We start from the raw sequence: 24,617 nt of genomic DNA, 5'->3' as shown, positions 1-24,617 counted from the left end.
AGATTCCCAGCCATTGCTGTTAAACGCCTGAGATCATTTGCCAGCGTGAGGAGCACAAGGAAAGGACTCTGTCCTAACAGATTCATCAGCAAGGAGGGGAAGGAAGGGGGACCAGCTCAGGGCTGGGAAGACTGCCTGGGATTCTGGGAAGAAAAGGAAGATTGGGACAGCGTAGGAGACGGCGCAGTGTGAGTGTCTGAAAGCCCCTCCGTCCCTGGCCAGTGACTGTTCTGCCCTGCACAGCATCCAACCAAGCACGAGAGGTATGGGGCTTCCAGAAAGATGGGTTTGTGCTTTTGTAAGTGAAATGATTCCATTCTGAGCATCAGAGAACCTTCTACAGAAAGTGGCAGATCATAGGATGAGGCTGATCGGGGACCTAGCAGTGTCCAGAGGTCTCCTTTGCCTAAAGTAATCTGCAAAGTAGTTCTCGGTCTCCACGTCCTATCCTTTGAAACATCAGAAGTACCTTCTTGAATCCACAGAACCCTCCTGACTGTCCTTCTGGGACCTGTCCTAGGATGACTCGGCTTAACACCGGTTCTCCTGGCATAGTGATTCTCAGAGAGGTCACAGACCTGGTGACGGGTTTCACATGAGGGAAGGTGGTTGAGGGGTGGTAATGCGAGGAGCAGAGGGATAAATGGACTGCATACAGCTTTAGGGGTTGGAAGAAGAGAGATGTCAGGTGAGACAAAGGTTATAATTAAGAGAAGGATTAGAAGGATTTTGGGGTGAGTTGAAATTATCTTCTTGATTTTCTAGAAACTATTTTGACCTCTTACCTAGTCATGGACTAAGGAGAGAGTCAAAAGCCATGCGAGGGTGCATATGGCTGCCCACCCCTCTTGGCCCATCTTCTACCCATTTCTCCCTTCTTGGTGTGATGCGCCAGTCCCAGATGGCACCCGTCCCCACCCGGTTTCCTGTATTCATTTCGGCTCTCATTCCTTGCACAATTACTCATACATGAGCCAGGCTAGGATGCATAACAATATACCCTAACATTCGTATAATGCTGTGCAGTCCTCAAGCTCCTTTTAGACCCATGACGTCATCGGATGCACACGGCCTGCCACGAAGGAGGTCACACTGTGTCATGGCTGAGAATACAGATTCTGGAGGCGGGCTGCCTGGGTTCCAATCCAGTTTCTACTCCTACCATTGGTGTGATCTTAGGCAAGTGCTTTCATTTATTCTTCTATACAGTGAGGATAGTAACAGATCATTCCATTTAATGTCATGAGGATTCAAGGATTTAATCTTTGTAAAGTGCTTAAAACAGGGCTTGGCATTCAGGAAGCTCAGTCCGTGTTAGTATTATTATTGTGATTATTCCAAGTTAGTAGACAGGAAACAGAGACTCAGATGGGGTGAGTAACCTGCCTAGGTCTCAGAAATTTGGCAAGACTGGGGCATGAACCCAGATATCCTGGCTCATGGTCCCGCAACATGGCAATGCTGTGTCACCAAGGAAATCAATATGTTTTGCACAGACTATTCATCTCTTGGCCTGGAAGTGCCTGGGGCTGGGAGCCAGAGTGGTTGTTAGCGACATTGACAGTGTTCTCTAGTACACGTCAGGCACAGTGCTGGGTGCTGTATGGTCTCCAGTCATTTGATCCTCCTGACAGCCCTGAGAGGTAGGTATTTTCAACCCCTGTTTATAAGACTCCTGGGTCAACAGGGTTGGACTTGAGTGTATCTGACTTAGCTGGCCTTCTGGATGCACGTAAGCGGCCTCTGGTGTCCCGCACCTCTGAGAACTGCTCCGGGCTTCACCGTCCTGCTACGGAGGCGCTGTCCACAGTGCTGAGGGACTCGGCTGGACCACCACTGCCCCCAGCCTGGGGCACATGGGTGTGTTTGTAGAAGGCTCTCTGTTCATTCCCCTGCGCCCCTATCCTCAGACAAGGGGCTTTCTGATGCCACACGTCTCTCTGATCTCCAGAGGCTCAGAAACCGGGGTGCTTTACAGGATGAGAGTCACCTTTCTGCCCTGAACCTCTTTCTTTCCCTTTCTTGGGCGTGCGGGGTACTAAGGATCTACAGGTACAGCGCAGCATGTGTGTGAGTGCACACGCGTGCAGGTGCACACACAGCCGGTGTGCCGTTGCTGTATCTATATGTATCTCTAGGTTCTCTACCGGCCTGCGTGTATGTGAGAAAGTGTGTGGGTGGCAGGTCTCTATGGGGTGGCACAGCACCTGTCTGTGTGGGTGGTGTGCGAGTGTGTGTCCCTGGAGTGTGCGTGGTGTGGGGAGTGTGTGGAGGAGGCTAACGACTGTGATCTGTGGGGTGCTGACCATACTGCAGTTGTGAGGTCTAGTTTGCTTGACTTCATCTTTACCTTCTCCCTGAGTCTCCCTGTATGCAGCAGAATGTGCAGACACGCAGGGACTTATGCACACACACGTGTGTGCAAACACACACACCTGTGTCCTCAAAGCTTTTCAAACCTCCTTCTTCCATATCCACGGACACACGGGTAGCGCCCTGCATTTTAGTGCAGCGCTCACATATGCATGCAGACACTGAGCCAGGTGCACACGGAACAGGAGCACACACACCCGGACCCCCAGCTGACCCCGCAGAAGGGGCTTGTTGCTCCCCTCCACTTTCCTGTCCCTGGTCTTCCGCCTCCCGTCTCCTCCAAGGGGCGGGATCCTGTCCTTTCTCTCTTCTCTCTTGGGAGTGGCTTTCTTTGGCCTGGTGGTCTTGGTAGATCATGCCGGGCCTGGGGCTCAGCACAGCAAGGCGGAAACGCGGATTTGTCCTCCAGCTAGTCTTGGTTCCAGGGGCTCCCGCCGGCGCCACCTGCTGGCGGTCGTTCCCTAGAGCCTGTAGCGTGCGGGTGGGAGCCAGGTGCCCCAGAGGGCAGGACTGCGTGAAGCATGGGCAGCCTGGACGCTGGGCCCGGGGCAGGGGTGGAGAAGGTGGATTTCAGGCGGACAAGTCTCCTTGGGACCTGATTTAGGCAAGACGAGAAGGGTGTTCTGGGGACGTCCATGCCAGGAGTTCTGGTGTGGGAGAGCATGAGGCCCACCTGCACATGTGTTCACGTGTCCTACCTGCACACAGCCCACGTTAGCCTCGCGATGCGTGAGGATGTGGCACACACTTGCACACATGAGCAGCTCCAGAGGGAGCGGACGGTATAGATAACATATGTGTGGTTATCTGAAGAGATTCTGCATGTGAGTGTGTGCACGGGAGGGTCCACATCGGTGTGTGGGCCTCTGTACATGTCATTTTGCATACGTGTGTGTGTTCCTACAAGGGCTGTGTGTGCAGCATGTTGCTTGTGTGTGTGTCTGCAGAAACATGTGGGTTTTAGTTGTGTTAACACACCATATGGTAAAAGCCTGGGCATTTCTGATTATGCCAAACCCTTCAACCTAGACACAGGTCTCTGAAAAATTGTCAACATTTTCTTCTACACTGCCAACTCCTGATCCCCCTAAGGGCACTGCCTGTCCTTCAGCTGATACTCAGCCTCCTCCCCTTCTCTTCCTTCATGCCCTTCTCTAAATACCCATAATTCATGTTAGAGTCAGACTCGGTGGAATTCCGTGTACAGAGATTTCCCAGCTACCATCATCTCAGGGCCGAGGGCGGCTGAACCAGCCACTGACCCGTTCTTCTCTGCCAAGAGCAGCCCGTTGGCCTGGACGATGAATGGTGAACCATCCACCCCGGCCCCTCCTCACTCCCTGCTTTTTCACAGGGCTCATGCCTCAAAGAACCTCCACAAAGGGACGGCAGCCCAGGGCAGAGAAAGGCCCCTTCTCCCCACAGCAAATGCTCTTTTCAAACCAGCCTCCCTCTTGTTGGAATGTCGCAGAGGCGGCTCCGTGCCCCTCAATTAACCTTGGGAAGCTGCCAGGAGAGCAGCCCTCGCAGAGCCAGCCCCTCCATCCCCTTCTTCCCATATTCCCCCTTCCATCAGCTCATTGTCTGGGATTCCCCATGAGACTCTCTTTTCAGTGCCTCCACTGGCCACCTCCCACACTCCCCCTCCCCACTGCCCCAGGCTCCCCTGGCAGCTGTGCCCACCACCAAGGCCCAGGCTCTGCTTTTCCAAGTTGCTTTCCTAGAAAGGGAGTGGGGAGGGAGTCCAGCTTCCGAGCCCTCCCCAGTCAGGGCTCTGGATCAACTCTCCTTTCCCAAACAGATCCCGTTATTATGTTTATTCCTCCCACCCTGCCCCCAGGAACACACCCTTCTCATTCATACACACCAAATATCATTGACAGTTGGGCCTCCCTAGGTTGGGCAGTCCTCTCTATCCTCTATCTCATGTTTTCCCCTGGTCTTTAACCACCTAGAACAGACACTAGGCTGCAGACAAGGTCAGAGGTTAAGCACCATCCTCTAATTCTAGCCAGGGCCATTGCAGCCACATCCCACAGGGTAGAGGTCCGGCTGCACTCTCCTTGCTGGGCTTCTGGTAGACCTGTGCACAGCATCTCTTGAGCACTTGCTGTGGACTGGCCGCCATACTAACCTCTTCTGAGCAACTCTATTGTCTCTTAGCTGTACGTTCTGTGAGGGCAAGAACCATGTTTGTGTTACTTGTCTTGCACCTAGTAAAGTGCTCGGCTCCCAGTAGGTGCCTGGCACACGATGGTGGGTTCAGACAGCTGATTAAATGGTTGGACATTTGCAAAAAAAATGAGGCTTGGGCAGGTTACGCAACTTGCTTAAGGATGCACTGGTGGTGAGGAGAGGCAGGGACAGCACCCAGGTCCTCTGACTCGGAGTCCAGGAATCTCTCCTCTATGCCATATTTGCCTTGTGTCCAAGCACCATGGAAACTTGTTGCTGTGGTACCCTCTGCCATGGACGTGTTTTCCAAGAATAAATCCGGATCTGTCTCTAGGCTGTCCATACCACTCTGAAGCCCAGCGAGGGGAGGGACAGAGAGGAGAGGAGAGAAACAGAGAAGGAAGGGTTAGGAGAGAAGGCTGTGGAAAAGGGCGGGCAGAGGGCAGCAGGGGAGGGAGGGGTTAGGAGAGAAGGCTGTGGAAAAGGGCGGGCAGAGGGCAGCAGGGGAGGGAGGCAGGCTGATGTTTCCATCTGACCTCTGGCCTGTCTGGTCCCCAGCCCCTCTCTTCCTGTCTCCTGCACCTGCTGGGGCAATGTGCATGCCAAGGCTCCCGGGAAGGGTGGGGGCAGTGAGATAAAGCTGCATTGGGCATCTCCAGTAATACCACACAAGGCCCTTTTGTGTGGGTGTTGAGAGCTCAGTGTGGAGAGGTCCGGGAATGAGAGGTCTGGGGGTCGAATGGGTACAAGAATAGACCCCCTAGAGCCCTCCAGCTGTGGCTCCAGGGCCCAGTCTCCTCCCCCACCCCCAGCCTATCCAACTGCAGGCCCAAAGCAGAAGCCCAGGCCCCCCACACCCCTGCAAGGGCCTCTTTCCTCTCCCCAGCCCCCACTTCTGTGCCCTCAGCTTCAGTTTGGTTTTGACCAAGAGAGGTACTTTCTCCTTCTCCTCAGCCTTTCCTTCCACCCAGACCTGTTTCTCACTGCCTCCCTCCAAATTAACCTACAATTCGCTCCATTTGCCTATGCCTCCTTTCCACCTTTCTGAGTGGACCTATTTCCTCGTTCTGTTCTAAACACGGAAGCCTGTTCCTTGTGCCACACTGACCAGCCGGGCCACGTCCTTGCCACTTCTGCATGCTCGGCTGCCAGGCATCCTTAGGGAATGCCAACTTGGGGCTAGGTGCTGCACAGACCAGCCCCTTGACCTCGGCAAGTTTCAGAGCAGCAGCTTTCCTGGCTGGCAGTCTCTTATTCTTCCATCCCATCTCTCCCTCTCCTTTCTTGAAGACTGAGCTCAGACCTCACTTCCTTTATTCAGCCCTCACCATCTGCGCCATCTTCATTTTCTTTTCTTTTCTTTTTTTTTTTAATTTTTGAGATGGAGTTTCCATCTTGTTGCCCAGGCTGGAGTACAATGGTGCAATCTCGGCTCACTGCCACCTCCGCCTCCCAGGCTCAACTTCCCGAGTAGCTAGGATTATAGGCGCCTGCCACCACGCCAGGCTGATTTTTTGTATTTTTTTTTAGAGGTGGGGTTTCACCATGTTGGCCAGGCTTGTCTCGAACTCCTGACCTCAGGTGATCCGTCTGCCTCGGTCTCCCAAAGTGCTGGGATGACAGGTGTGAGCCACTGTGCCATTGTCCTGTTCTACTGCAATTCAAGTCTGGGCCATCCTCACTCTTGAGACAGTGTAGACAGAGTTTAGTAAGTGCCATTCATGTGGTCAGCCTTGTTTTTTCATCCAGGTGCTGAGGTCCTGAGTGACTGAGACTGTGGCTGGTCACTTTGGTGTTCTCTGTAGGGCCTAGCACAGTGCTGACTGCAGGCTGGTGTCCAGGTGCTACTCATTCATTGTGGAATCCCTTCTGCTGGCGCTTCTTGAGCGTCGGCCCTGGGCCTGTCTGTTTCTGGCATTCTGGCATGGCTTGCTCCTTGGCTGACTCCTCAAAGCTTCTTGAGCCACTGCTCGAGTCCACCTTTTGGCAGTTTCAAGGTTGTCATTGCCTGAGTCCAGGACTCCATGTGCCCCTGTGGAAGCGTCTATGCTGTACTAGAATGCCTTGGGGAGAAAGCCAGGTCCCATTTTCTTCCTGTATCATGTCACAGGGGCATGACATTGGGCTGTTGGAGAGTCTGTGACAAACTGCCCATTAGATTCTTCAGATCCTTCTCCCCTGGGCCTTAGTTCCCACTACCTTCTATGGTCCCTTTTCCAGATGGAGGAAGTAGAACTCAGACAAAGAGAATGACCCACACCTTCGGGCTGCTGGGGCCAGAGCTGGATGGTGCAGTGGAGCCCTGATTCTAGTTATCTTCCAGACTTCTGGATGCCAAGAGTTTGAGTGAGGTTCGCTGCTGCCCGTCTGTCACTGTGCTTTGCAGCTGGGGCCTGTGGCCATGGACAGACAAGGGCATACTCAGGTGGGCCAGAGTAGCCCCAGGAGTCCTGAGAACAACATTTTTAATGATGCAGCCATTGGCAAGGTGAGGAATTGCAGAACAGTGAGGGTGACATGTTCCTGGGGGACAGTTCACAAGCATGGCTATCTATATAGGGCTCCTGAGTTCTATGGGACAAATTTCATGCAGGTTGATGAACTTCCTTTCTGTAGTCCTACCTTAAGTCACACAACAATGAAATATGTCTTCTCTGAGATTGTTCAGAGCTGGCCTGGAACACCAAGAAGAAAGAGGAGAGGGATTAATAAGGCTGAGGGTGCTGTCCACCTAGCTTTCAAATAAACTTATCCTAAATTATAGGTCTACTTTCTACCTTGAGCAAAGACTCCTCCCTTCTCAGCTAGGCAAGAAATGAATACAGTTCAGCTAAAATTCTAGTTTCTTTATCATTAACTTCTACTACATTGCCACAAACAAATCTTTAAGAATTTGGACTTCGGGCTCAGCATGAGAGAATTCTGCTCTGTAGAGATGCATGTTTACACCTGTGCACACACAAACGACCAGGACAGGCTGTGAGAGAGTGTCATCTGCTGTCCACTTGCATATGTGGGCAGCAGTTGGCATACATGCTACCTCTGCCATATGCGTGGGATGGTGAGAGCACAGGGAAGCAACGTTAGGATGCATCCTTGCAATGCATGGGATTTGGGTTGACCCTCTTGCTGGGCTGTGGACTCATCTAGATGAAATACAAAATGACGCTATGGTGGTTGGAAAGGGTATCTTAAGCTAGGAAGGGCTAGATCACTCCCTGGGTCAGTTACCACCACCTAACCAAGCTGTGGTCTTCAGAGGAAATTGCACCTCAACAGAACTCTGGACATTGTAGCAATTTTTTTAAAAAAATGCGATCTTATTCTATCGCCTGGCCTGGAGTAGAGCGGTGCAATCATAGCTCACTGCAGCCCAGAATTCCTGGGGTCAAACGATCCTCACACCTCAGCCTCCCAAGTAGCTGGGACGACAGAAGCGTGCCACCGTGCTGGCTAATTTTTTAACTTTTTTTGTAGAGATGAGATCTTGCTTTGTTACCCAGGCTGGTCTCGATTTCCTGACTTCAAGCAATCCTCTTGCCTCAGCCACCCGAAGGGCTGGGATTAGAGGGGTGAGTCACCGTGCCCAACCTGGTAAATTTGACTAATAATGAAGTTTGCGTTTGAATAAGACAAAGTCTTCAGGAATTTATGTTGGGAGAGGGCAAGATGGATGGTTGCAATATCTACTTGGGTCCAGAAAAACAACTTAAGACCAGAGGCCACCCACCCAAGAGACAAGCAGGGAGCCAGGAGAGACGAACGCCATGTGAGGTGCTTGCAATGTTCTGGGAGGATTTTGAGCCTAGATGAAAAATTCTTATGGTGAGAGGGCTTGAGACCCTTGCAAAGCTTTTCTCTACTTCCCCTGCATCAGATCTTAAGATTATATACTTATATTTTAGAAATGTAATTTTATTTATTTTATTCTCTCCTCCAAGTTCTTTTAAAATATGCTGACTGGTGTCTGGTATATTAAAAGAAAGCAAGGTGAAAGGATTTGCTTCACAAACAGGCTAGTCTTCTGCAAGGATGAAGGGCACACCTCTGACACCTGGGACTGGCAGCGGTAGCTTGAATCAAAGGGAGAAAACTCTGAGATCGGATACTATATGCCAAGCCCTTTTGTGTTGGTCAATTTTAGATGTTGACTAGGGTAAGGGCTGCCCAGATACCACATAAAACCTTTCTGGGTGTGTCTGTGAGGGTGCTTCTGGAAGAGGTTGGCAACGGAATTGGGAGGCTGAGTTAAGATGGTCTGTCCTCACTAGTGCAGGCAGCCATCATCCTACCCTCCGTCAAGGCCCCACATAGAGCACCGAAGGCTGAGGGTGGGCAAATTGCTCTCCTCTGGAGCTGGGGTAGCTTCTCCTGTCCCTTGGACATCAGAATAGGTTCTCAGGTCTTTGGACACAGACTGAATTACACCACCAGCTCCTCTGGTTCTCCAGCATTCAGATGGCATATCATTGGACTTCTCAGCCTCCATAATTGCATGTGCCAATTTCTATAATACATCCCATTATATCTCTATATGTATATTTGATATCAATATTGATGTCTATATCAACCCTATTAGTTATATTTTTTTCCGGAGAACTCTAATATATACCTTCCTTTCTAGTTATTTCTTCTAGCAGTCATTTTTTTTGCTTCAATTTTGAAGACTGTTTTCATTGCAAACTGTATCATCCAAAAACGGCTGCAACACTCTCTCCCATCCCATAAGTTCTTCTTAAAATGTGACAGGGGCCATGTGCGGTGGCTCATGCCTGTAATCCTAGCACTTTGGGAGGCCGAGGTGGGTGGATCACGAGGTCAGGAGTTCGAGACCATCCTAGCCAATATGGTGAAACCCTGTCTCTACTAAAAATACAAAAATTAGCCGGGCGTGGTGGCGTGTGCCTGTAGTCCCAGCTACTCAGGAGGCTGAGGCAGAAGAATCGCTTGAACCTGGGAGGTGGAGGTTGCAGTGAGCTGAGATCACGCCACTGCACTCCAGCCTGGGTGACAGAGTGAGGTTCTGTCTCCAAAAAAAAAAAAAAAAAAAGTGACAGGGACACTGTTCTATTGCGAGCTGGGGAACTGTGTCCTCTCCCTTTGAATTGGGGCAGGTTTTTGACCCTGATGGAAGTGACGCTATTTGTCTTCCAAGGCTAGGATATAAAGGGGAATATGCCTTTCACCTGGTTCTACTGGGACGCCAGCTTTTGGAACCTAGCCACCATGCCTTGAGGAAGCCCAGGCAGCCTGCAGAGAGGCCCACTTGAGGAAGAATCACAGCCCTTTGCTGGTAGCCCAGGCTAACAGCCAGTGTCAACCTATAGCCACGTGAGTGAGCCATCCTGGCCATCCTGAAAGAAGAAAGATCCACACCCCACTGGAGCTGATGCAACATGAAGTAGAGAAGAGCCGTCCTCACCTACCAGTGTCCAAATTGCAGATTCATGAGCAAATGAATGAGCCTTATTGCTTTAAGCCATGATATTTTGGGCTGGTTTTACAGGGCGACAACTGATACAGTTCCGTATTTATGTAAACACTAAACATGCTCTTTGGTGTCTGTGTTGAGTAAATTGCTTTTATTTAGAGCTGGCTCTCCTTTTCACAAGCAGCTGTCCCAACAATTGTTCTACCCTGGATTCTGCAGTGAGGTCTGGAACCACTGAGGAAGGTGAGAAGTGACAGGCAAGTGAACTATTGTTTTTGAGTCCTCCTTGTTCAATGACTGTGAAGAGGGAATGAGGATAGTTTCCTCTTCTCCTACACTTGAAGCCTCTTTCAGCCCCTTTTCTCATATGTCCTCCAAAGGCCTCTGGGGATGTGTAGGTAGGTGGCTGCATGTGGCTTTTTTTCATAGACACACTGATGGGATTATTGTTTTGTATTTCCAACAAGTCAATGCCTCTTAAAAGAAGACGACAGACACTCCCATATCTGATATACATAGCATCCCTGGATATATTACTGCATTTATTAGTGACATCGATGACATTCAGGTACACCTATGAACTGCTCAGGGAAGTGGCTCATGTTCCTCCCTCATGTCCCTCTTGGACATCTGGGGTCCATGCTCCCCTTGAACACTCAACTGGATGTGTCTACGCTAGGAAGGGGCAGCCATCCGTTCTGGGTCCAAAGCTCAGCCATATGCCAGGAGGAAAAGATTTGATCAGACTCACTCCCCACTGTAAGCTCATACAGTATATCTCTCTTTAGCTGATCTGAAACCCAGTTGAGATATGTCTAATGATGATGATGATGATGAACTTTTCCCTTTCTATCTTAATTTTCTTCCCCTTCCTCTCTGCCTTCATCCCTTGTTCCACCGTTGCCAGTAGAATTATCCAGAAGAAATGTATTCTCCTCTTTAGATAGATCTTTTAAACCCCTTCCCAACCCAATTCATGTTCTAAAGCTTGTTATGTGTTTTTTCTTTCCAATTTGACGGACACTTTTGTTGTTGTTGTTGTCTGTTTTTTAACAGGGTCTCATTCTGTCACCCAGGCTGGAGTGCAGTGGCATGATTACAGCAGCCTAGAACTCCTGGGCTCAAGCAACACTACTGCTTCAGCCTCCTGAGTAGCTGAGACTACTGGCATGAGCCTCCACGCCCGTCATCCATTCTGATAGACAACTCTACTTTTTTTAGCAGAAGCCACAACCCTGGGTAGGACAAATGGATGGCCAAAGAAAGCAGTCAAGATGGGTGGTGAGAATGGCTCCATCTTCTTCCTTGCCCCACAAGCCCCTAGGAGAGGGTTTCTCTGAGACCTGTTGTTTCCCGCTCTATACCTAACAATGGTGAGGAATTGGGGCCAGCCTTTGCAGATCCAGCACTTTTCTCTAGGCCACAGTTAGCTGCTTAGAGGTTTTGGGAGGAGAAGGATCCAGTTATGACCAATTCTGCAAATGGATTCCAATATGTCTTTACAGTCCTGGGGCCCTGGGAAAGTGTGTAAGAGTGTGTGTGTGTGTGTGTGTGTGTGTGTGTGTGTGTGTTGGGGGTGGAGTTATTCCGGGTCATGCCACCTGGAAATCACTGCATCAATGAGACCCGGAGCAGCTCACTTAATTGTCCCCAGAAAGGCATCTTTGCCCAAGAAGATAACCAAAATCATGGCTCAGGGAGAGATGGCCCCAGGTTATGCATCTTGAGTGTGTTTGCACGGGTGGAGGGGTGGGTAGGTAGAAGGTTATTCAAGAGTCCTGGTTCTCCACATCTATCCAAGCCCTCAACCTTTATTAATGTGCTCACTGACTGCTCTGTTGGGGGCCTCTTTCCGCCTCCGGGCTGGTGGTGAGCTAAGAGGCTTCCGGTGTCAGGGAAGGCTCCACCTTCGGTATTCAAGGCCACTTTCTGTGCATGTGTGTGCACCTGTGCGCACGCTTTCCCAGAAGCAAGTCTCTTTGCTGTTTTGGGAGCTTCATGTCCTGGAGCCAGGGCTTTGTGCTAATGAGTGCTTTGAGAGGATGAAATTCCTGAGCTCTGGCTCCCTGACCCTCTGCCTTCCTTCCTTGGCCAACAGCCCGTCCCAGGGAGCCGGTGTGATTCTTACCACTGCCTTCACTCCTTGAAAGAACAAACATCTTCACTGCAGCCTGTGAGCGCTGGTGTGAGGTGATTGTTTATAGTAGATGTTTCCATGACACTCATTTATTTCTTCTGCAAATACAACTGTATTGGGGGAGGGGACAGAGACAGGATAGGGTAGGGAGACTGGAACATATGAAGACCTTCCAGTTTCCTATTTACATTCCTCTGTAGGACGAGAAGCCCCTTCCCTTTCCCTGGGTCTCCACCATCCCAGACTCCTAAAGCGTCCCCCAAACCCATCTTGGTTTCGTGCGGTAGAGACGGGGCTGGGCTCCGAGTAAGGTGGGGAGGGGAGGAACCATGTGCGTGAGGAAGCAGCTTTTATCAGGAGAAGTGGGAAAAAGCCCCAACTTTGACTGCTCGGAGTCGGGATTCAGTAATGACGAGCAGCAGTGACCAGCACCGGGGGTGGAGTGTGTGTGCACGAGTGTTCCTGAGGGGTCTGTGGCACTTCGCAGCTGAGCCAATGACTCACTCTAAATCTGAGCGACTTTGAGAGGTCATTTTAGTCATCCCCCGGTCTGCATCACGTTTGGAGGGGGTGGTGCGCTGCTCTGGGGACGTGTCTGGGTGCGGAGGGAGTGGGGGTGGGGAGGCGGCGCGTGACCTCTTTGAAAAGATCTCCGGCGAAGGACGTTCCCCAGCTCTCCCGGGCCGCCGGCTCCTGGGTTTCCCCATCATAGAATCAGCATGGTCCTCTCGGGAACTGCTGTTTGCAGGATGGAAACCGGATGTTGGCTTCCATGAGTGGGCGGGGGCTGCACTTCCCTCAGACCTGTCCGGGGTAATTGCGACCCGTCAGGGTCCCGTTAGAAGCTACCATTTCCTTCACTCACCAGAAACTTGCCACGCAGTGTGAGCCGAGAGAGAAGCGAGCACAGACGCTACACCGCCTTCTCCCCGGCAATGCGCATGATTCTGCGGCTCTGTGCTCGCCACACTTCAACGCACCTTGAAATGGGCTCGCCTCCTTCGCTCCGCGACGGGCGGACGGCTGAGCCAATCGGACCCCGGGATTGAGGGAGGCGCCCAATAGGCGGGCGGCGGGGGCGGTTCCGGAGGCCCGGCCCGGCTAGGCTTCACCGTGGACCTGGCTGCGCTCCGCCCGGGCGAGTAGTGCAGGTGCCGCTGCGCCGGGGCCGGGGAGGCGCGAGCCGAGCCGAGCGGAGCCTAGGAGGGATGGAGAGCTGGCCGCCCGGGCTGCAGGAGCACCGGCGCGGGGCGTAGGCGGCGCGAGGCGGGCGCGAGGCGGGCGCTCGGGCGCGAGGCGCGTGCGGGCGCGGGAGCACTTTGCGATAGGATGAGGCTCCGGGCTGGCGCGGTAGTACTATGATTTGGTATGTGGCCACTTTCATAGCAAGTGTGATCGGCACCCGAGGGCTTGCGGCTCAAGGTGAGTTGAAGTGCGGCGTTTCTCCCCTGCCCCTCCCAGCGCCCTCGGCCCCTCGCGCTCGGCCCCCTCGGTTTCCCGGTTCCTCGGCCCCCCGGTTCCCCAGCTCCCCAGCGCGCCTTCCCGCGGGCGAGGCTCGGGCTCCGGCGCGGGCCAGGCGCGCCGGGGAGCATTGCCGGGGAGGGCCTGCGGGCCGTGGGCTGGAGGGGCGGGCGGGAAGGGGCCAGAGCCCACGGGCTGCCGGGCACTCGGGGAAAGGACGCAGTGGAACCCAGGTCGACTTCGCCCACCACGGGCCCCGCGGTGCACCCCGGCGCGCCGAGCCCGTCGCCTCCTACCCGGCGGCCGCCTCCCAGAGCTGCGGGAAACTCTAGCTGCGGGAGTTCGCGGTCTCCGGGCAGGCTGCAGCACGCTCGAGCCCCGCGCCGCGAGGAGCGCCTGCGGGGAGGCGCGACCCGGAGGATCCCTGGGACTCGCGGCACACGAGTCTAAGGCCCCGGGTTCGCGGCCCTGCGGGCGCCCACCGTTTCGCTCGCGCCCCTCCTGCCCACACATCTTGGCAGCTGGAGGTTGGAGCCCCCTAACAGGGGCGCCTGGTGAGAGGAGGACTGATGAGGCCGGCTTCGAGGTGTGTCCGCTTTTGGCCAGACCCGGCCGGCGCCCGCGCCTCTCAGCCGCACCTGGGCCCAGGCCAGGCAAAAGTTCCCCGGGAGCGCGCCGCAGCCGCGCGGGCCCCACGCCGCCCTCCCCGGCTGCGAGGCAGAGCTGGATGGGGGCTGGAGGGAGGCGCGGGGGAGAGGGGTCCCCACGCTGTGAATCCGAGCGGAGGGGGGATTTTCTCTTTCCGCTTTCCTGGGTCTGAGCTGGGGGAGACGCGAGGGGGAAACCGCCGAGTTGGGTGATGCGTGCGTGAGCGCGCGGGCTTTTGCTTTGGCGATGGGCAGAGCGACCTACAAGCCTCTGGGTGGCACCCCCGGCTCTCGGCCCTTGTATGGAAGTGGGAGCGGAGCCTGGAGGGAGCCAGGACTGTGAGCTCAGGGCTGTCAGCGCGCAGACACGACCCGGCTGCGGGCAAGTTCACCAAGCCCGAGGAGATGGCGGCGGGAGAGAACCCGCTGTGGGGGGAGTCAGCAGGCAGGACTCGCCGACGGAGCACCCTCTCCCAGCGGCGTGGGGCATCGGGTGGGCTGGAGGCGCCTCTCGCGGGGTCCCTCGTCACCGGTCTGTGCAGGGGGGAGTGCTTCAAGAAACTTTCTGGAATGGAATGAATATGTCGCCTCTGCTTCTGGGGAGGGTGGTGGTGTCTGAAAACAGAATGAGCAGAGGGCGAAGGGAAGGGTGATTACAGTGTTAACTGACATGTTGGTCCGGGCGGTTTTAAAACTCTTCGTTTGTCAGGTGGGAACACTGAGGCAAGGGTGATGGCGGAAGCTTACGGAACGCGGGGTGGATGTGAGGTGGGTCGGGCTGCGCTTGACAGTCTGCCTGTAGCCTCATCCTCTCCCCCATTTCCTTGCCGTCTTCCAATGCCCGCATCCTCCTCCCCTCCCGTTTTTGGTATGTTCCTGCTATGGGACTGTCCCTGAAAGCACAAAAGGATGAGCTGGGATCTTTGAATAGAACAGAGACGCTGAAGGAAGGCTCTGAAATAGCCTACAAACCTAAGTCAGGGTGGGCAATGGACTTCTTTGCAAGTTTAAGCCCAGAATAAAGGAAAATGAGTTTATACTGCAACAACACACAGAATCGCAAGATAGAAGGAAAGGCTTCCCAAAATTGAAGGTTGCCCGGCATGAAGGTTATGCCCTCTTTCAGGGTGCAGAGGGGTCCTTCTGTCTGGAATGGCTGGACATGTACCCCTGTCTGGAAGCAGAGGGTGACCTTACTGGTCTTGGGGTCTTTTTTAGCCTCAAGTGCTCTGTGTGTGGTTAGTTAAGGACCTAGGTCTAGAGCCATATGACTGGGATTTGAATTCTGGCTCTGCCACCTGCTGACCCTGTGACCTTGGGCAAATTCTCAACCTCTCTATATGTCACTTGCCTCAATAGAAAATGTGCTAACGGTATGCGCTTTTAGGGTTTTTAGGTGGACATGAGTGTTATAAGGAAACAAACAACTACCTGTTATATAGTATGTGCTCAGGAAATATTAACATCATTTTCTCAGTGTCCCTGGGATTCCAGGATCCTCCTCAATTTCTTTCCCTTGGGCCATTCAGGGCACTAGGAGCTGGGAATATGTTGCAGGGAAGTTCAGAAGGCTGCCCATGTCAGGAAGTAAGACCCCTTTCTGGGCTGACCTTGTCTGGGCAGAACCTCTTGTCCCTGGCATCCCAGGGACGTGCGCAGGGTGTGCAGGCCTCAGAGCTGCTCGGAAGTCCTTTGCAAGGTCTCCAAAGCTGGAATGTTGTCAGTGGCCAGAGGTTTATGGAAGGACACAGCCCGGGAGGTGAGAGCTTATAGCACACAGCCTCTGGAGGGAGCGGGTGGGTGCCCGCTCGTGTGAGCAGCACCAGCCAGTGTTCACATGCTAGTGAGGCTCCCTGCGAGAGCTCAGCTGTTCCCTGACTGGCAGAGGTGACTTCTGGGGAAGTCCCTCAGCAGGAGGGACTTTGAGATGCCACCCTTGGGAACTGGCCATAGCAGGGGCTGCTCCGGCAGAGGGGAAAAAGGGATGATGTTGTGTTGGGACCCAACTCCATCAGCCCTCGGGTGCGGCACAGAGGTTGGAATGGGCTCTTCCTTTTGACTTTGAGTGTGTGTGCCTGGGAGGTGATTAAGGTCAGTGGACAGGTTGGGGGAGTGTGGAGAAGAGAGGGGCTGAAGTGGTACACAGAACCTGGAAGACGGTGATTGGTGTAGACTCAGTATCTCAGACGGCTGCTGAGCCCGCCCAGGGGAGTTCCTACTCTGTGGGAGGACCCTGGGCCGTGCTTAGCTGACTGTGGACCTTGGATAGGGGAGGCAAGTCTGGGACTTTCCTCCCACGCCTGCCTTCTCTGTCTGCCACAGATTCTGTGGTTGCATTATCCCTGACTACAGTGTCCCCAAATACAATGAGGTTCTGACTCAGATCCTGCTACTAGTTGGACCATTGCCCTCTACTTTCTACCTGGCCTTGACCTACCCTTCTTCCTTTTGGTAATGAAGATGGGAGGGTGGAGGTTTGGACTCAGAGGTTGCTATCAAGACCCCGTGGTGAGCCTATCAGCTAAGAAGGACTTAACTCAGGAAGTGGTCAGTGTATGGATGGATGTGTGTGTGTGTCCTCAGCACACATACGCTGGGGACAGGAGTGTGTCTGGCAGCCTGTGCCCTGGGGGATGTGAAAAGGGCTTGGCTGAGGGTAGTGGGAAAATCAGCTTTCAGCTGTGGGCCTGTGGCCCTGCACGTGCTGGTCTTGGAGTTGCAGGGTTCCAGACCTGGAATGGTTTCGTGTTTATGGCTCTGAGACAGAAAGCTGGGATCTGGTTACAAAAGAGCAGAGGCTGCCTGGCTGGAAGATTCTGAGCCCCAGCATCACTCTGGCCCTCACTCCAACCTCCTGTGCCTTTGCCCTCTCCCCGGCCCGGGTGCTGGCTTGTGTCTTCTTTCTTGGCCCTCTCTTCCTTAGCCCTGCTGGCTGCTCCCTGCTGGGTGCTTCAAGATGTGGGGGTGGGAGATAAGCTCTAAAGAGGGCTGGGCCTGAGATTTGAGGTAGCCCTCTTCTCCACATCCTGTGGCCTTCTCAGGCTGGGGTGTAGGGTACTTAGGGAGCGGTCCCCTTCCACCTGCTTCCTAGAAGAGGTGAAGCAGCTTGTGTGAAGAGTGGATCTGAATGGTCAAAGAGCTGCAACTGTTGACAGCTTCCAGCTGTCCAGAAGTGTGTGTGTGTGCCCATGCATATGTGTGCACTTGTGTGTGTGCATACACACATGTTCCTATATGTGTGTACATATGTGTGCCCCTGCATGTGTGCATATATGTGCCCCTGTGTGTGTATGCATGCCAGCATGTATATGCATTGCATATGTGTGCACACCTGTATGTGTGTGCATGTGTGCCCATACGTGTGCATGCACATGCATGTATGCCTGTGTGCCCATACATGTGAAACCTGTATGTGTGCATGCTCACAAGTGCTTGAGTGCCTGTGTGTCTGTGTGCACGTGCGTGGAGTGGCAGGGTGGGGAATTTAGTGTGCAGACACGAGGTGGGGGCCACTCCTCTCCGTGCTGCAGCCCTGAGAGCAGAGAGACCCTCGGAGCCAACTTCTTCCTTCGTATCCCCTCCCACTATGCCGAGGTGCCCTTGGTGCTGGAGTCTAGGCAGCACGGAGGTTATCAGGAGCCCAGGGCCTGTCTGTCTCCCTGAGGGTGTGGCTGTGGTCTCAGTTGCTCACTCCAGAGGACTCTGGGGTTGGACAGGCAGCTTATGCCCATTCCCCACAAGACGCTGCCCATGGGTGTGAGCCCAGTCTGCTGGAGGCAGCTGACCTATTTTTCTTGGGAATCTTCCTGCTTTTCTGTTCTCTCTTGCGTGAATAAGCAGGAGATGGGGCCTCCAAGAGGGCTCTGGAGAAAGAGTCCATGTGCGCCAGGGCTGGGAGGAGTCTCAGCCGGCCTGACTGTCCTTTCTGAGAAGGCCCCGCTCAGCCTGGCTTTCGGTCCCCCGTGGCCCCTTGCCTCCCTCCCAGTCGTGTATGCCACCGAGATGGAGCGGGGGCCTGTGACTTGCACACAGGCACAGACTGTATGAGGTGAGTCACTGTCTTCATTTTCTGGCTTCGGAGTAGGAATGTTGATGTTGCCCAGGGAGTAAACATGGGACTTCGGCTTCCCACGGACTTACTGCCTCTATCTGGCACCTTACCACGGAGCCCAGCCTCCTGGGGGCTGAGCCCACGGTGCCCTCAGTTGGCCAGACTGCCTGCTGGCTGCAGGGGTGCGTGTACCTGGGCCCTGCGAGTGCCAGGCAGGCCTCTGCCCAGGTAGGGAGGGGGCAGTGGGGGTGTGGCTTTGCCTCTGCTGAGGAGCCATTAAAGGAGTGGAGCTGAGATTGAATTACTGACTTCCTTCCTGCCAGTGGCTCCTGGGGAAAGGACTCTTGGAAATACAATCTAGCTGAGAGCAAATTAAGGTTGCTAATAGCATCCCGGCCTCACAGCTGCTGGGGGAGCCCAACCGAGAAGGGTCAGGGCAGTGCGGCCCCTGCATAGGAAGGAGCCTGGTGACCTTGCACCTCCCCAGCGCCTCTCTCTCCTTAAGGAGCGGCTAGGGCTCCCTGACCCCTGGCTTCCGAACCGAGAGGTTTGGTGGCGAGTGGGGGCCGGGAGGGCTGTGAGGGCACTAAGGGGCGATCACTGAAGGGTGGAGACGCTCTGAGGTGCTGTCGGGTTTTGTGGGGGCTTTCCTGCAGGCAGAAGGGTGTCCAGAACAGCCTGTACCTGCCTGCCTTCCTGTAGCGAGAACAGGACGCTGTCGGCGTTTTGGGCCAGGTCTCTCCCCCGCCGCCTCGTCCTTTCTGGGTGTTCGCTGTGCTTTGGGTCCCGCCTTCCTCCTGCCTTCCTCTGGGCGTGTGCCTCCCACTTTGTGAGAGCCCCGGGTCTGCCGGCTTCCTGGAATTTCCTGGAGCCTCCTGGCTTGTCAGGGAGGAGGGGTTGGGGGACTATTGGGGGCTGTGCCTTTTTTGGACTCAGCAGGGATTATTTTTAGGCTGGCAGATGGAGGTGGCGGTGGCTGTCGCTGGTATTATTAGACAACAGGCCTGTGGTTTGGAAGTCTGGTGCCCAGAGGAGGAGGAGGAGGAGGAGGAGGAGGCTGCAATAAGGACTTGTACTAATGAGCAACGGAGGCTGGTGCTGGCTCCATTCCCCACTTCCCCAGCCACCAGCCAGACCTAGTGAGGGGTCTCAGAGTCTCAGGCAGAAAGCCAGGCTCCTCAGAGCGGGTCAGAGCCCACCCGGCTGCCTTCTGAGACAGGCCCACCCTATGGTCCTAGGCTTCAGGGTCTGGACTGGCAAAACCTGTCCTAAGTGTGGTATGGGAGTTGCCGACCTCTGGCTCAGGCCCTAAGAAAGGGAAAAGTGAGGGACTGGGTGAAAGGCCTTGGTCCCGGGGCCTGGGTCGGGCCAGGATGACCTTTGCGCCACCTGCTTTCTGAGAAGGACAGGGACCCCATCCGTGCATCAGGAACAGCTGGAACCGAGTAACTTTGGGTGAGCAGCGCAACTCCCCATTTGCTCATTTTTCAGTGGGAGACAGCGGTGCTTGTGTCAGGAAGCCATTGTGGGCAGGGATTGAGATTCCCTGCGTTCCCAGCACAGAGCCTACTGTGCAGCAGGCACTCACAGCATGAGAGGCTTGCATGCCAGCTGATGCTCGCCCGGCCCTGCTCCTCACACCTTGCCCTGCACTCCTTCCTCTGTGTTTAGAGCAGTCCTGCTCTCAGGTACCCTCCTCCCCCCAGCCCTCCCCCGGCGGAGCAGCTCCAGGTTGTGAGTGCTGGGCATGGGCTGTGCCAGGCCCTGGATGCCTCATGGTTCTGCACAGGGGGTCCAACGGCAGCCCTGGACTCAGCCAGCCACTGGGTACCACCTGGCCCAGAGAGCGGGAGATTTGTACCCTGTGTGCTTCAAAAAGGTCAGCCAGACCTCCAGGGGCTACCTCATCTTTCCTTGCCCTCCTACTTTCTCTTCCCCGCCATAACTACTCCAAAGGGAGCTGGGCACACCCCCAAGATACAGATTTACTAGGTTCTGGGCACTGCTATTTCTGGCCTTCTCTAAAAAGAGTGAGACCTATGGCACCACATGGGTGCCTTTCACTGTACCCACCCCTGACAATGCCAGTTTTCCCCCTTTGAGGGAGGAGCCTGGTCCCTCTGGGCTGCTGTGATGGGAGAGGGGCTCAGCACGCTCCACTCTCCCCTTCCTCTCTTCCTCCTGTTCCTCCCCTTTCTCCCCTCTCTCTTCAGGAGCCAGCCCCTCCCCCTTCCACTCTCCGATCTGCCCCCACCCAGGCTCTGGGGTATTCTGACAGTCTGTGTCTGTATCCAGCTGGCCTGAACTCACCCTCCCAGGGATGGGCTCTGCACCTGGCCCTTCCTCCCCTCTCCTCTTTGCTCTCTTCTTTGCACCTCTTTCGCTCCTGGATGTGGGTTTGGTTTCCTCCTATATTTGGGTTTCTCTATCTCTCCTCCATCTTCCCTCTTTACTGCCAGCCTGATTACTTTTTTTCACATTGAGCTTTTCTGGAGAGAGTGTGTTATTAGACATACTTTGGCTCAGAAATGATCAGGCTTAGGGAGAAGTGCTTGTGGGTGATGGAGTGAGAGAACATGCCGTGCGTGTGTATGTGCGTGCGCATGTGTGTGTGAAGGAGATGACAGAAAACCGATAAATATTTTAGGATCCAGAAAAGCAAGAGGGCTTGGACCGAGGGTGGAGGCCAGGACATGGGCGCCCACACCACTGCTTTATTCTGGGGAAGCTCCCTCTCATTTTGTCTTGCTTCTCCTCTTTGGGATGTGTCCTCTCTGCTGCCTCTGCCTGGTTGAAAGGGTCTTTGGGAAGAGATGCTGGGAGGGGACTGCCTGCCTGCCTTGGGGGTAGGCCTTGGGTTGGGTGCTCAGCGCTTCACCCAGGGGCTGGCTGGGGCTGGGGTGGGAGCCCAGCGCTGGGGAAGGTTTGAAGAGCCTGCCTCATTGCTATGCAGTGAGAATGAGGCAGGCTAGGCGCAAATGAGCAGCCTCACAGCGGGAACCCATGTCAAAGCCAACCCACCTCCTGGCGTTGCCCCCTAGAGCCCTTCACCTGGAAGCCAGCTCACCAGAGCAAAACTTCACTGTTGGAGGCGCCCGCTGTCCCCCTAGGCCTCTGTTCTTCCTGCCTGGGCCCTAGGGCCAAAGCTCTGGGGAGGAACCACCTTCTATTGCCCACTCTGCCCTCCTCTAGGTAACATGGCACCTGGGAATAACTCCCTCCTCTTCCCCTAGGCTCCTGTAGTTTCTTATCTCCTCACAGGTCTGTGCTGTAGACACACACACACACACACACACACACACACACTGCTTCTCTGCAAGCTCACGGCGCTCATTATTCACCCATTCCTCTTGGTCCAGCATCTGCCTTTGTGGTCCTGGCTGCTGGGAGGCAGGCTCTCCTGCTGAGGGCCCCTGGGGCTGTGGGGGAGGCGAGGCTGCAGCTGGGCACTCTCCCTGCTTTCCCTAAGGGGCTGGGATGCAAACTTAGCCTGAAGCAAGGTTGGGGGTGGGGAACTGGGAAACCTGCTGGGGCCTCAGGCAGGTGAGTGCAGTGCTCTGCTCTGCTCCAAAAATACTCTGTGATCTTAGCTCTTTCTCTAGAAAACAGTGATGTCACCAGGAGCCAATCAGCTTCTGGAAGGGCTTGCCTCCTCCCTCTTCCGCAACTTGCAGGGGAGGGGGAGGGGGAGAACAAGACACACAGAGATGACATACAGACAGACACGGAGAGCCACAGACAGGGAAGTACACACATGCAGAGACAGAGCCCTTGCATACAGAGAAGCAGGCAGAACCCCTCCCCTTGCATGAGCCAACCAGAACACACACACACACACACACACACACACACACACACACACACACACACACACACAGACTGGTAGACAGAAACAAGGAGAGAGATAGGCAGGTAGACACAGTCACCCACATAGAGCAAGAGCTAGAGAGAGACAGACAGAGACACAGAAAGACATGGAGAAGGAGCAGGAGCCAGAGAGAGGTGGACAGATAGACACACACGCAGAGATGGAGCCAGCAAGACAAATAGGCAGCAGACAGACAGAAGGAGCCAGAGAGAGACAGACACACAGAGGAGCCAGCAAGGCAGACAGAGATCCAGAGAAGGAGCCAGAGAGAGACAGAGGAGCCAGTAAGACAGACAAACAGAGATCCAGAGATGCGAGAGAGAGAGAGAGAGAGAGAGAGAGAGGGAGAGAGAACAAACACACACAGAGGAACCCGGCATGTGTGTGCGTGTGCACAGACACACAGAGGTGGCCAGACACAGACATGAAGGGATAAGAGACAGCAAGGTGCACACAGGGGTCTGAGATGCAGAGAGAGTCAGACCCAGGCACCAGAATGGGGAATGGCAGGGACTGGTGCTGCCCTCCTCTGGGCATCCTCCCCTGCAGGAGTCCCAGCTGGCTCTCTGTCTGTAAGCTGCCGCTTCAGTACTGCAGCTGCTGTCCTAGGTGCTGCCCTGGAGAGTCGGGTGCCCGGCCTGGGACCAGAAGGGTCTGGGGCTGGGGAAAGCTGTGGTCAGTTGGGAGTAGGGGGTAGTACCAGGGAATGAAGGGGGTGAGGCTTCCCCTCAGGCATCCTTTTCCCTGGGACGTTGCTGGACAAGGTGACTTTGTGGCCTCCCTGGCCCTGCCTGGCAGTGGAGCCTGGCGTGGGAGGAGGGCTGCACGCCTTGTTTGGGCCCGGGAATGGTGCTGCGGCGCTTGGGGTGCGTGGCTCTTCCTCTCTGCAGCGTCCTCTGGCTTGCGGTGGGGTGGAGGCCGGGGTGGTCCTCCCTCCTGCCGCCTTGCTCACCCCCTCTGCTGCCAGCCAGGGTGGGTGTGCCCTATCCCACCGTCTGATTTCGTTTTCCTCTGCCCAAGATGAGGATGGCCCTGGGATCTCCCTCCTCCATCCCCAGCATGCTGCTCTCCTAACGGTGATGTCTGGGGCTTGGGCCCCTCCCACTCCCCCTCTGCAGCAGGGCTGGCACACGCTGCTGGGCAGGGCTGGCACACGCTGCTGGGAGGAGGGGCCGGAGAGGCCGGCTCAGCCTGCGGGGCTTTCCTTCTGGTGTTGCCACGAGCAGCCTCGGCTGAGCGTGTTCGGGATTTCCCTGCTCCTGCATGGAGTACCCTTGTGTTGTGCCGTGCACATCAGGCTGAGCTGGGGGTGGGGTGGAGGAGGAAGGCTGGCTCTGTCGTTTCCCACCAGGCTGTAGTGGCAGGCGTCCTGGTGCAGAAAGAATGTTTCATGTGCACAGGCAGCCACAACTGGGCAGCGCTGTGGGCCTCCAGAGGGGGCCAGGCCCCTCACCTCCATGTCCTGGACTCCTTGTAATTCGTGCGGCGGGATGACGCCTACGGCTCTTTGAGACTGGGGAGGGAAGAGCTGGCATGTAGGACTGAAGAGAATGGCTTCCCTCTCCTTTCCTCTCCCTTCCTTTCCCCCAAGTTGTGGATGTTTGGGGGCCCCAGGACAGAGGGAGGTATGAGCAGCGAGGGGGAGAGAGATGGAAGGTGCACGTGAGACCCTCCTGGGAGGGCACGTTAGCCCATGGAGGGCAGCTGGTGGGAGGCGGGGCCACCCTGTGACACGGGCATGGGGCTGCTGGGGCAGGATCTCTTTGTCACCTGCTTTCTGTGTCCAACCTGGCTGTCCCCATCAGGCGCCCACGGCCTGCGAGAGGAGCCCGAGTTTGTGACGGCAAGAGCTGGGGAGAGTGTGGTCCTACGATGCGACGTGATCCACCCAGTGACGGGACAGCCCCCACCCTATGTCGTAGAGTGGTTCAAGTTCGGGGTCCCCATCCCTATCTTCATCAAGTTTGGCTACTACCCCCCGCACGTGGACCCTGAGTATGCAGGTAAGGTCTGGGCACCCTGTTTCCCGCACCTTCTCCATCTGGAGTCAGCTCCTCCATGGTTCCCCTCTGGCCCCTGCCTTTTCCTGACCACTCTTTATCTCAGTTTCCCCGTCTCTGCCTGGTTCCTCCCATCCTTTGTCCTCTGGTAGGTTCTAATTAAGCGGTGGGAGGAGAGGGAAGTGGAGGTGATGCAGGGTAAAGCCCTTCTAAACAGCCTAAAAACCCGCCTAGGGTGTGGAGAGGGCTGGGAGCCATAGGGGAAGCTGGAGAGGCCTGGGTGGGAGAGGGGATGGAGTGGACAGGAAGCTGAGTCAGGCAGCCCTGGGCCAGCGTGGCTTCCCTGCTTGGCTGCACCCACCCCTTCCCTCTTGGCTCTGAAGTCGGGGCTCCTTCCCATCCTGAATGTATGGATGAATCTTCGGCCCCCCACCATTTGCGGGTGCCTGGTCTCTGCTTCTTCTGTCATGCTGT

At 55.1% G+C, this 24,617-nt stretch overlaps 1 protein-coding gene and 1 long non-coding RNA gene across 16 annotated transcripts in view; one reads left to right on the top strand and one right to left on the bottom strand.

The window, feature by feature from the left end:
* Positions 1 to 5,893: 5,893 nt before the first annotated feature.
* On the bottom strand, positions 5,894 to 13,099 carry LOC135967175 (uncharacterized). Its single transcript, XR_010581101.2, has 3 exons — positions 12,982 to 13,099; positions 12,108 to 12,854; positions 5,894 to 7,223 (listed from the first exon to the last, which is right to left on the bottom strand). It is a non-coding gene; the product is annotated as an uncharacterized lncRNA (long non-coding RNA).
* Positions 13,100 to 13,260: 161 nt separating this feature from the next.
* IGSF9B (immunoglobulin superfamily member 9B) overlaps positions 13,261 to 24,617 on the top strand; it is a 59,791-nt gene continuing 48,434 nt past the window's right edge. For 14 of the 15 annotated variants that reach the window (XR_012423939.1, XR_012423940.1, XR_010581093.1 and 11 more), the window contains exons 1-2: positions 13,261 to 13,538; positions 23,949 to 24,146. Coding sequence is in view for 3 of the 15 variants with exons in the window: in XM_065529263.1 (XP_065385335.1) it covers positions 13,475 to 13,538; positions 23,949 to 24,146 (262 nt within the window). In the remaining 12 variants the exon portion in view is untranslated. Of the gene's footprint in view, positions 13,539 to 14,587; positions 18,273 to 23,948; positions 24,147 to 24,617 lie in introns of those variants that run through there. The other variant, XM_065529264.2, reaches the window with a different exon arrangement.

Source organism: Macaca fascicularis, chromosome 14 (assembly GCF_037993035.2).
Source record: "Macaca fascicularis isolate 582-1 chromosome 14, T2T-MFA8v1.1".
In the NCBI taxonomy this organism is placed as follows: Eukaryota; Metazoa; Chordata; class Mammalia; order Primates; family Cercopithecidae; genus Macaca; species Macaca fascicularis.
The sequence above is the reverse complement of the archived record's forward strand: the minus strand, read 5'-3'. Positions and strand labels throughout refer to the sequence as shown.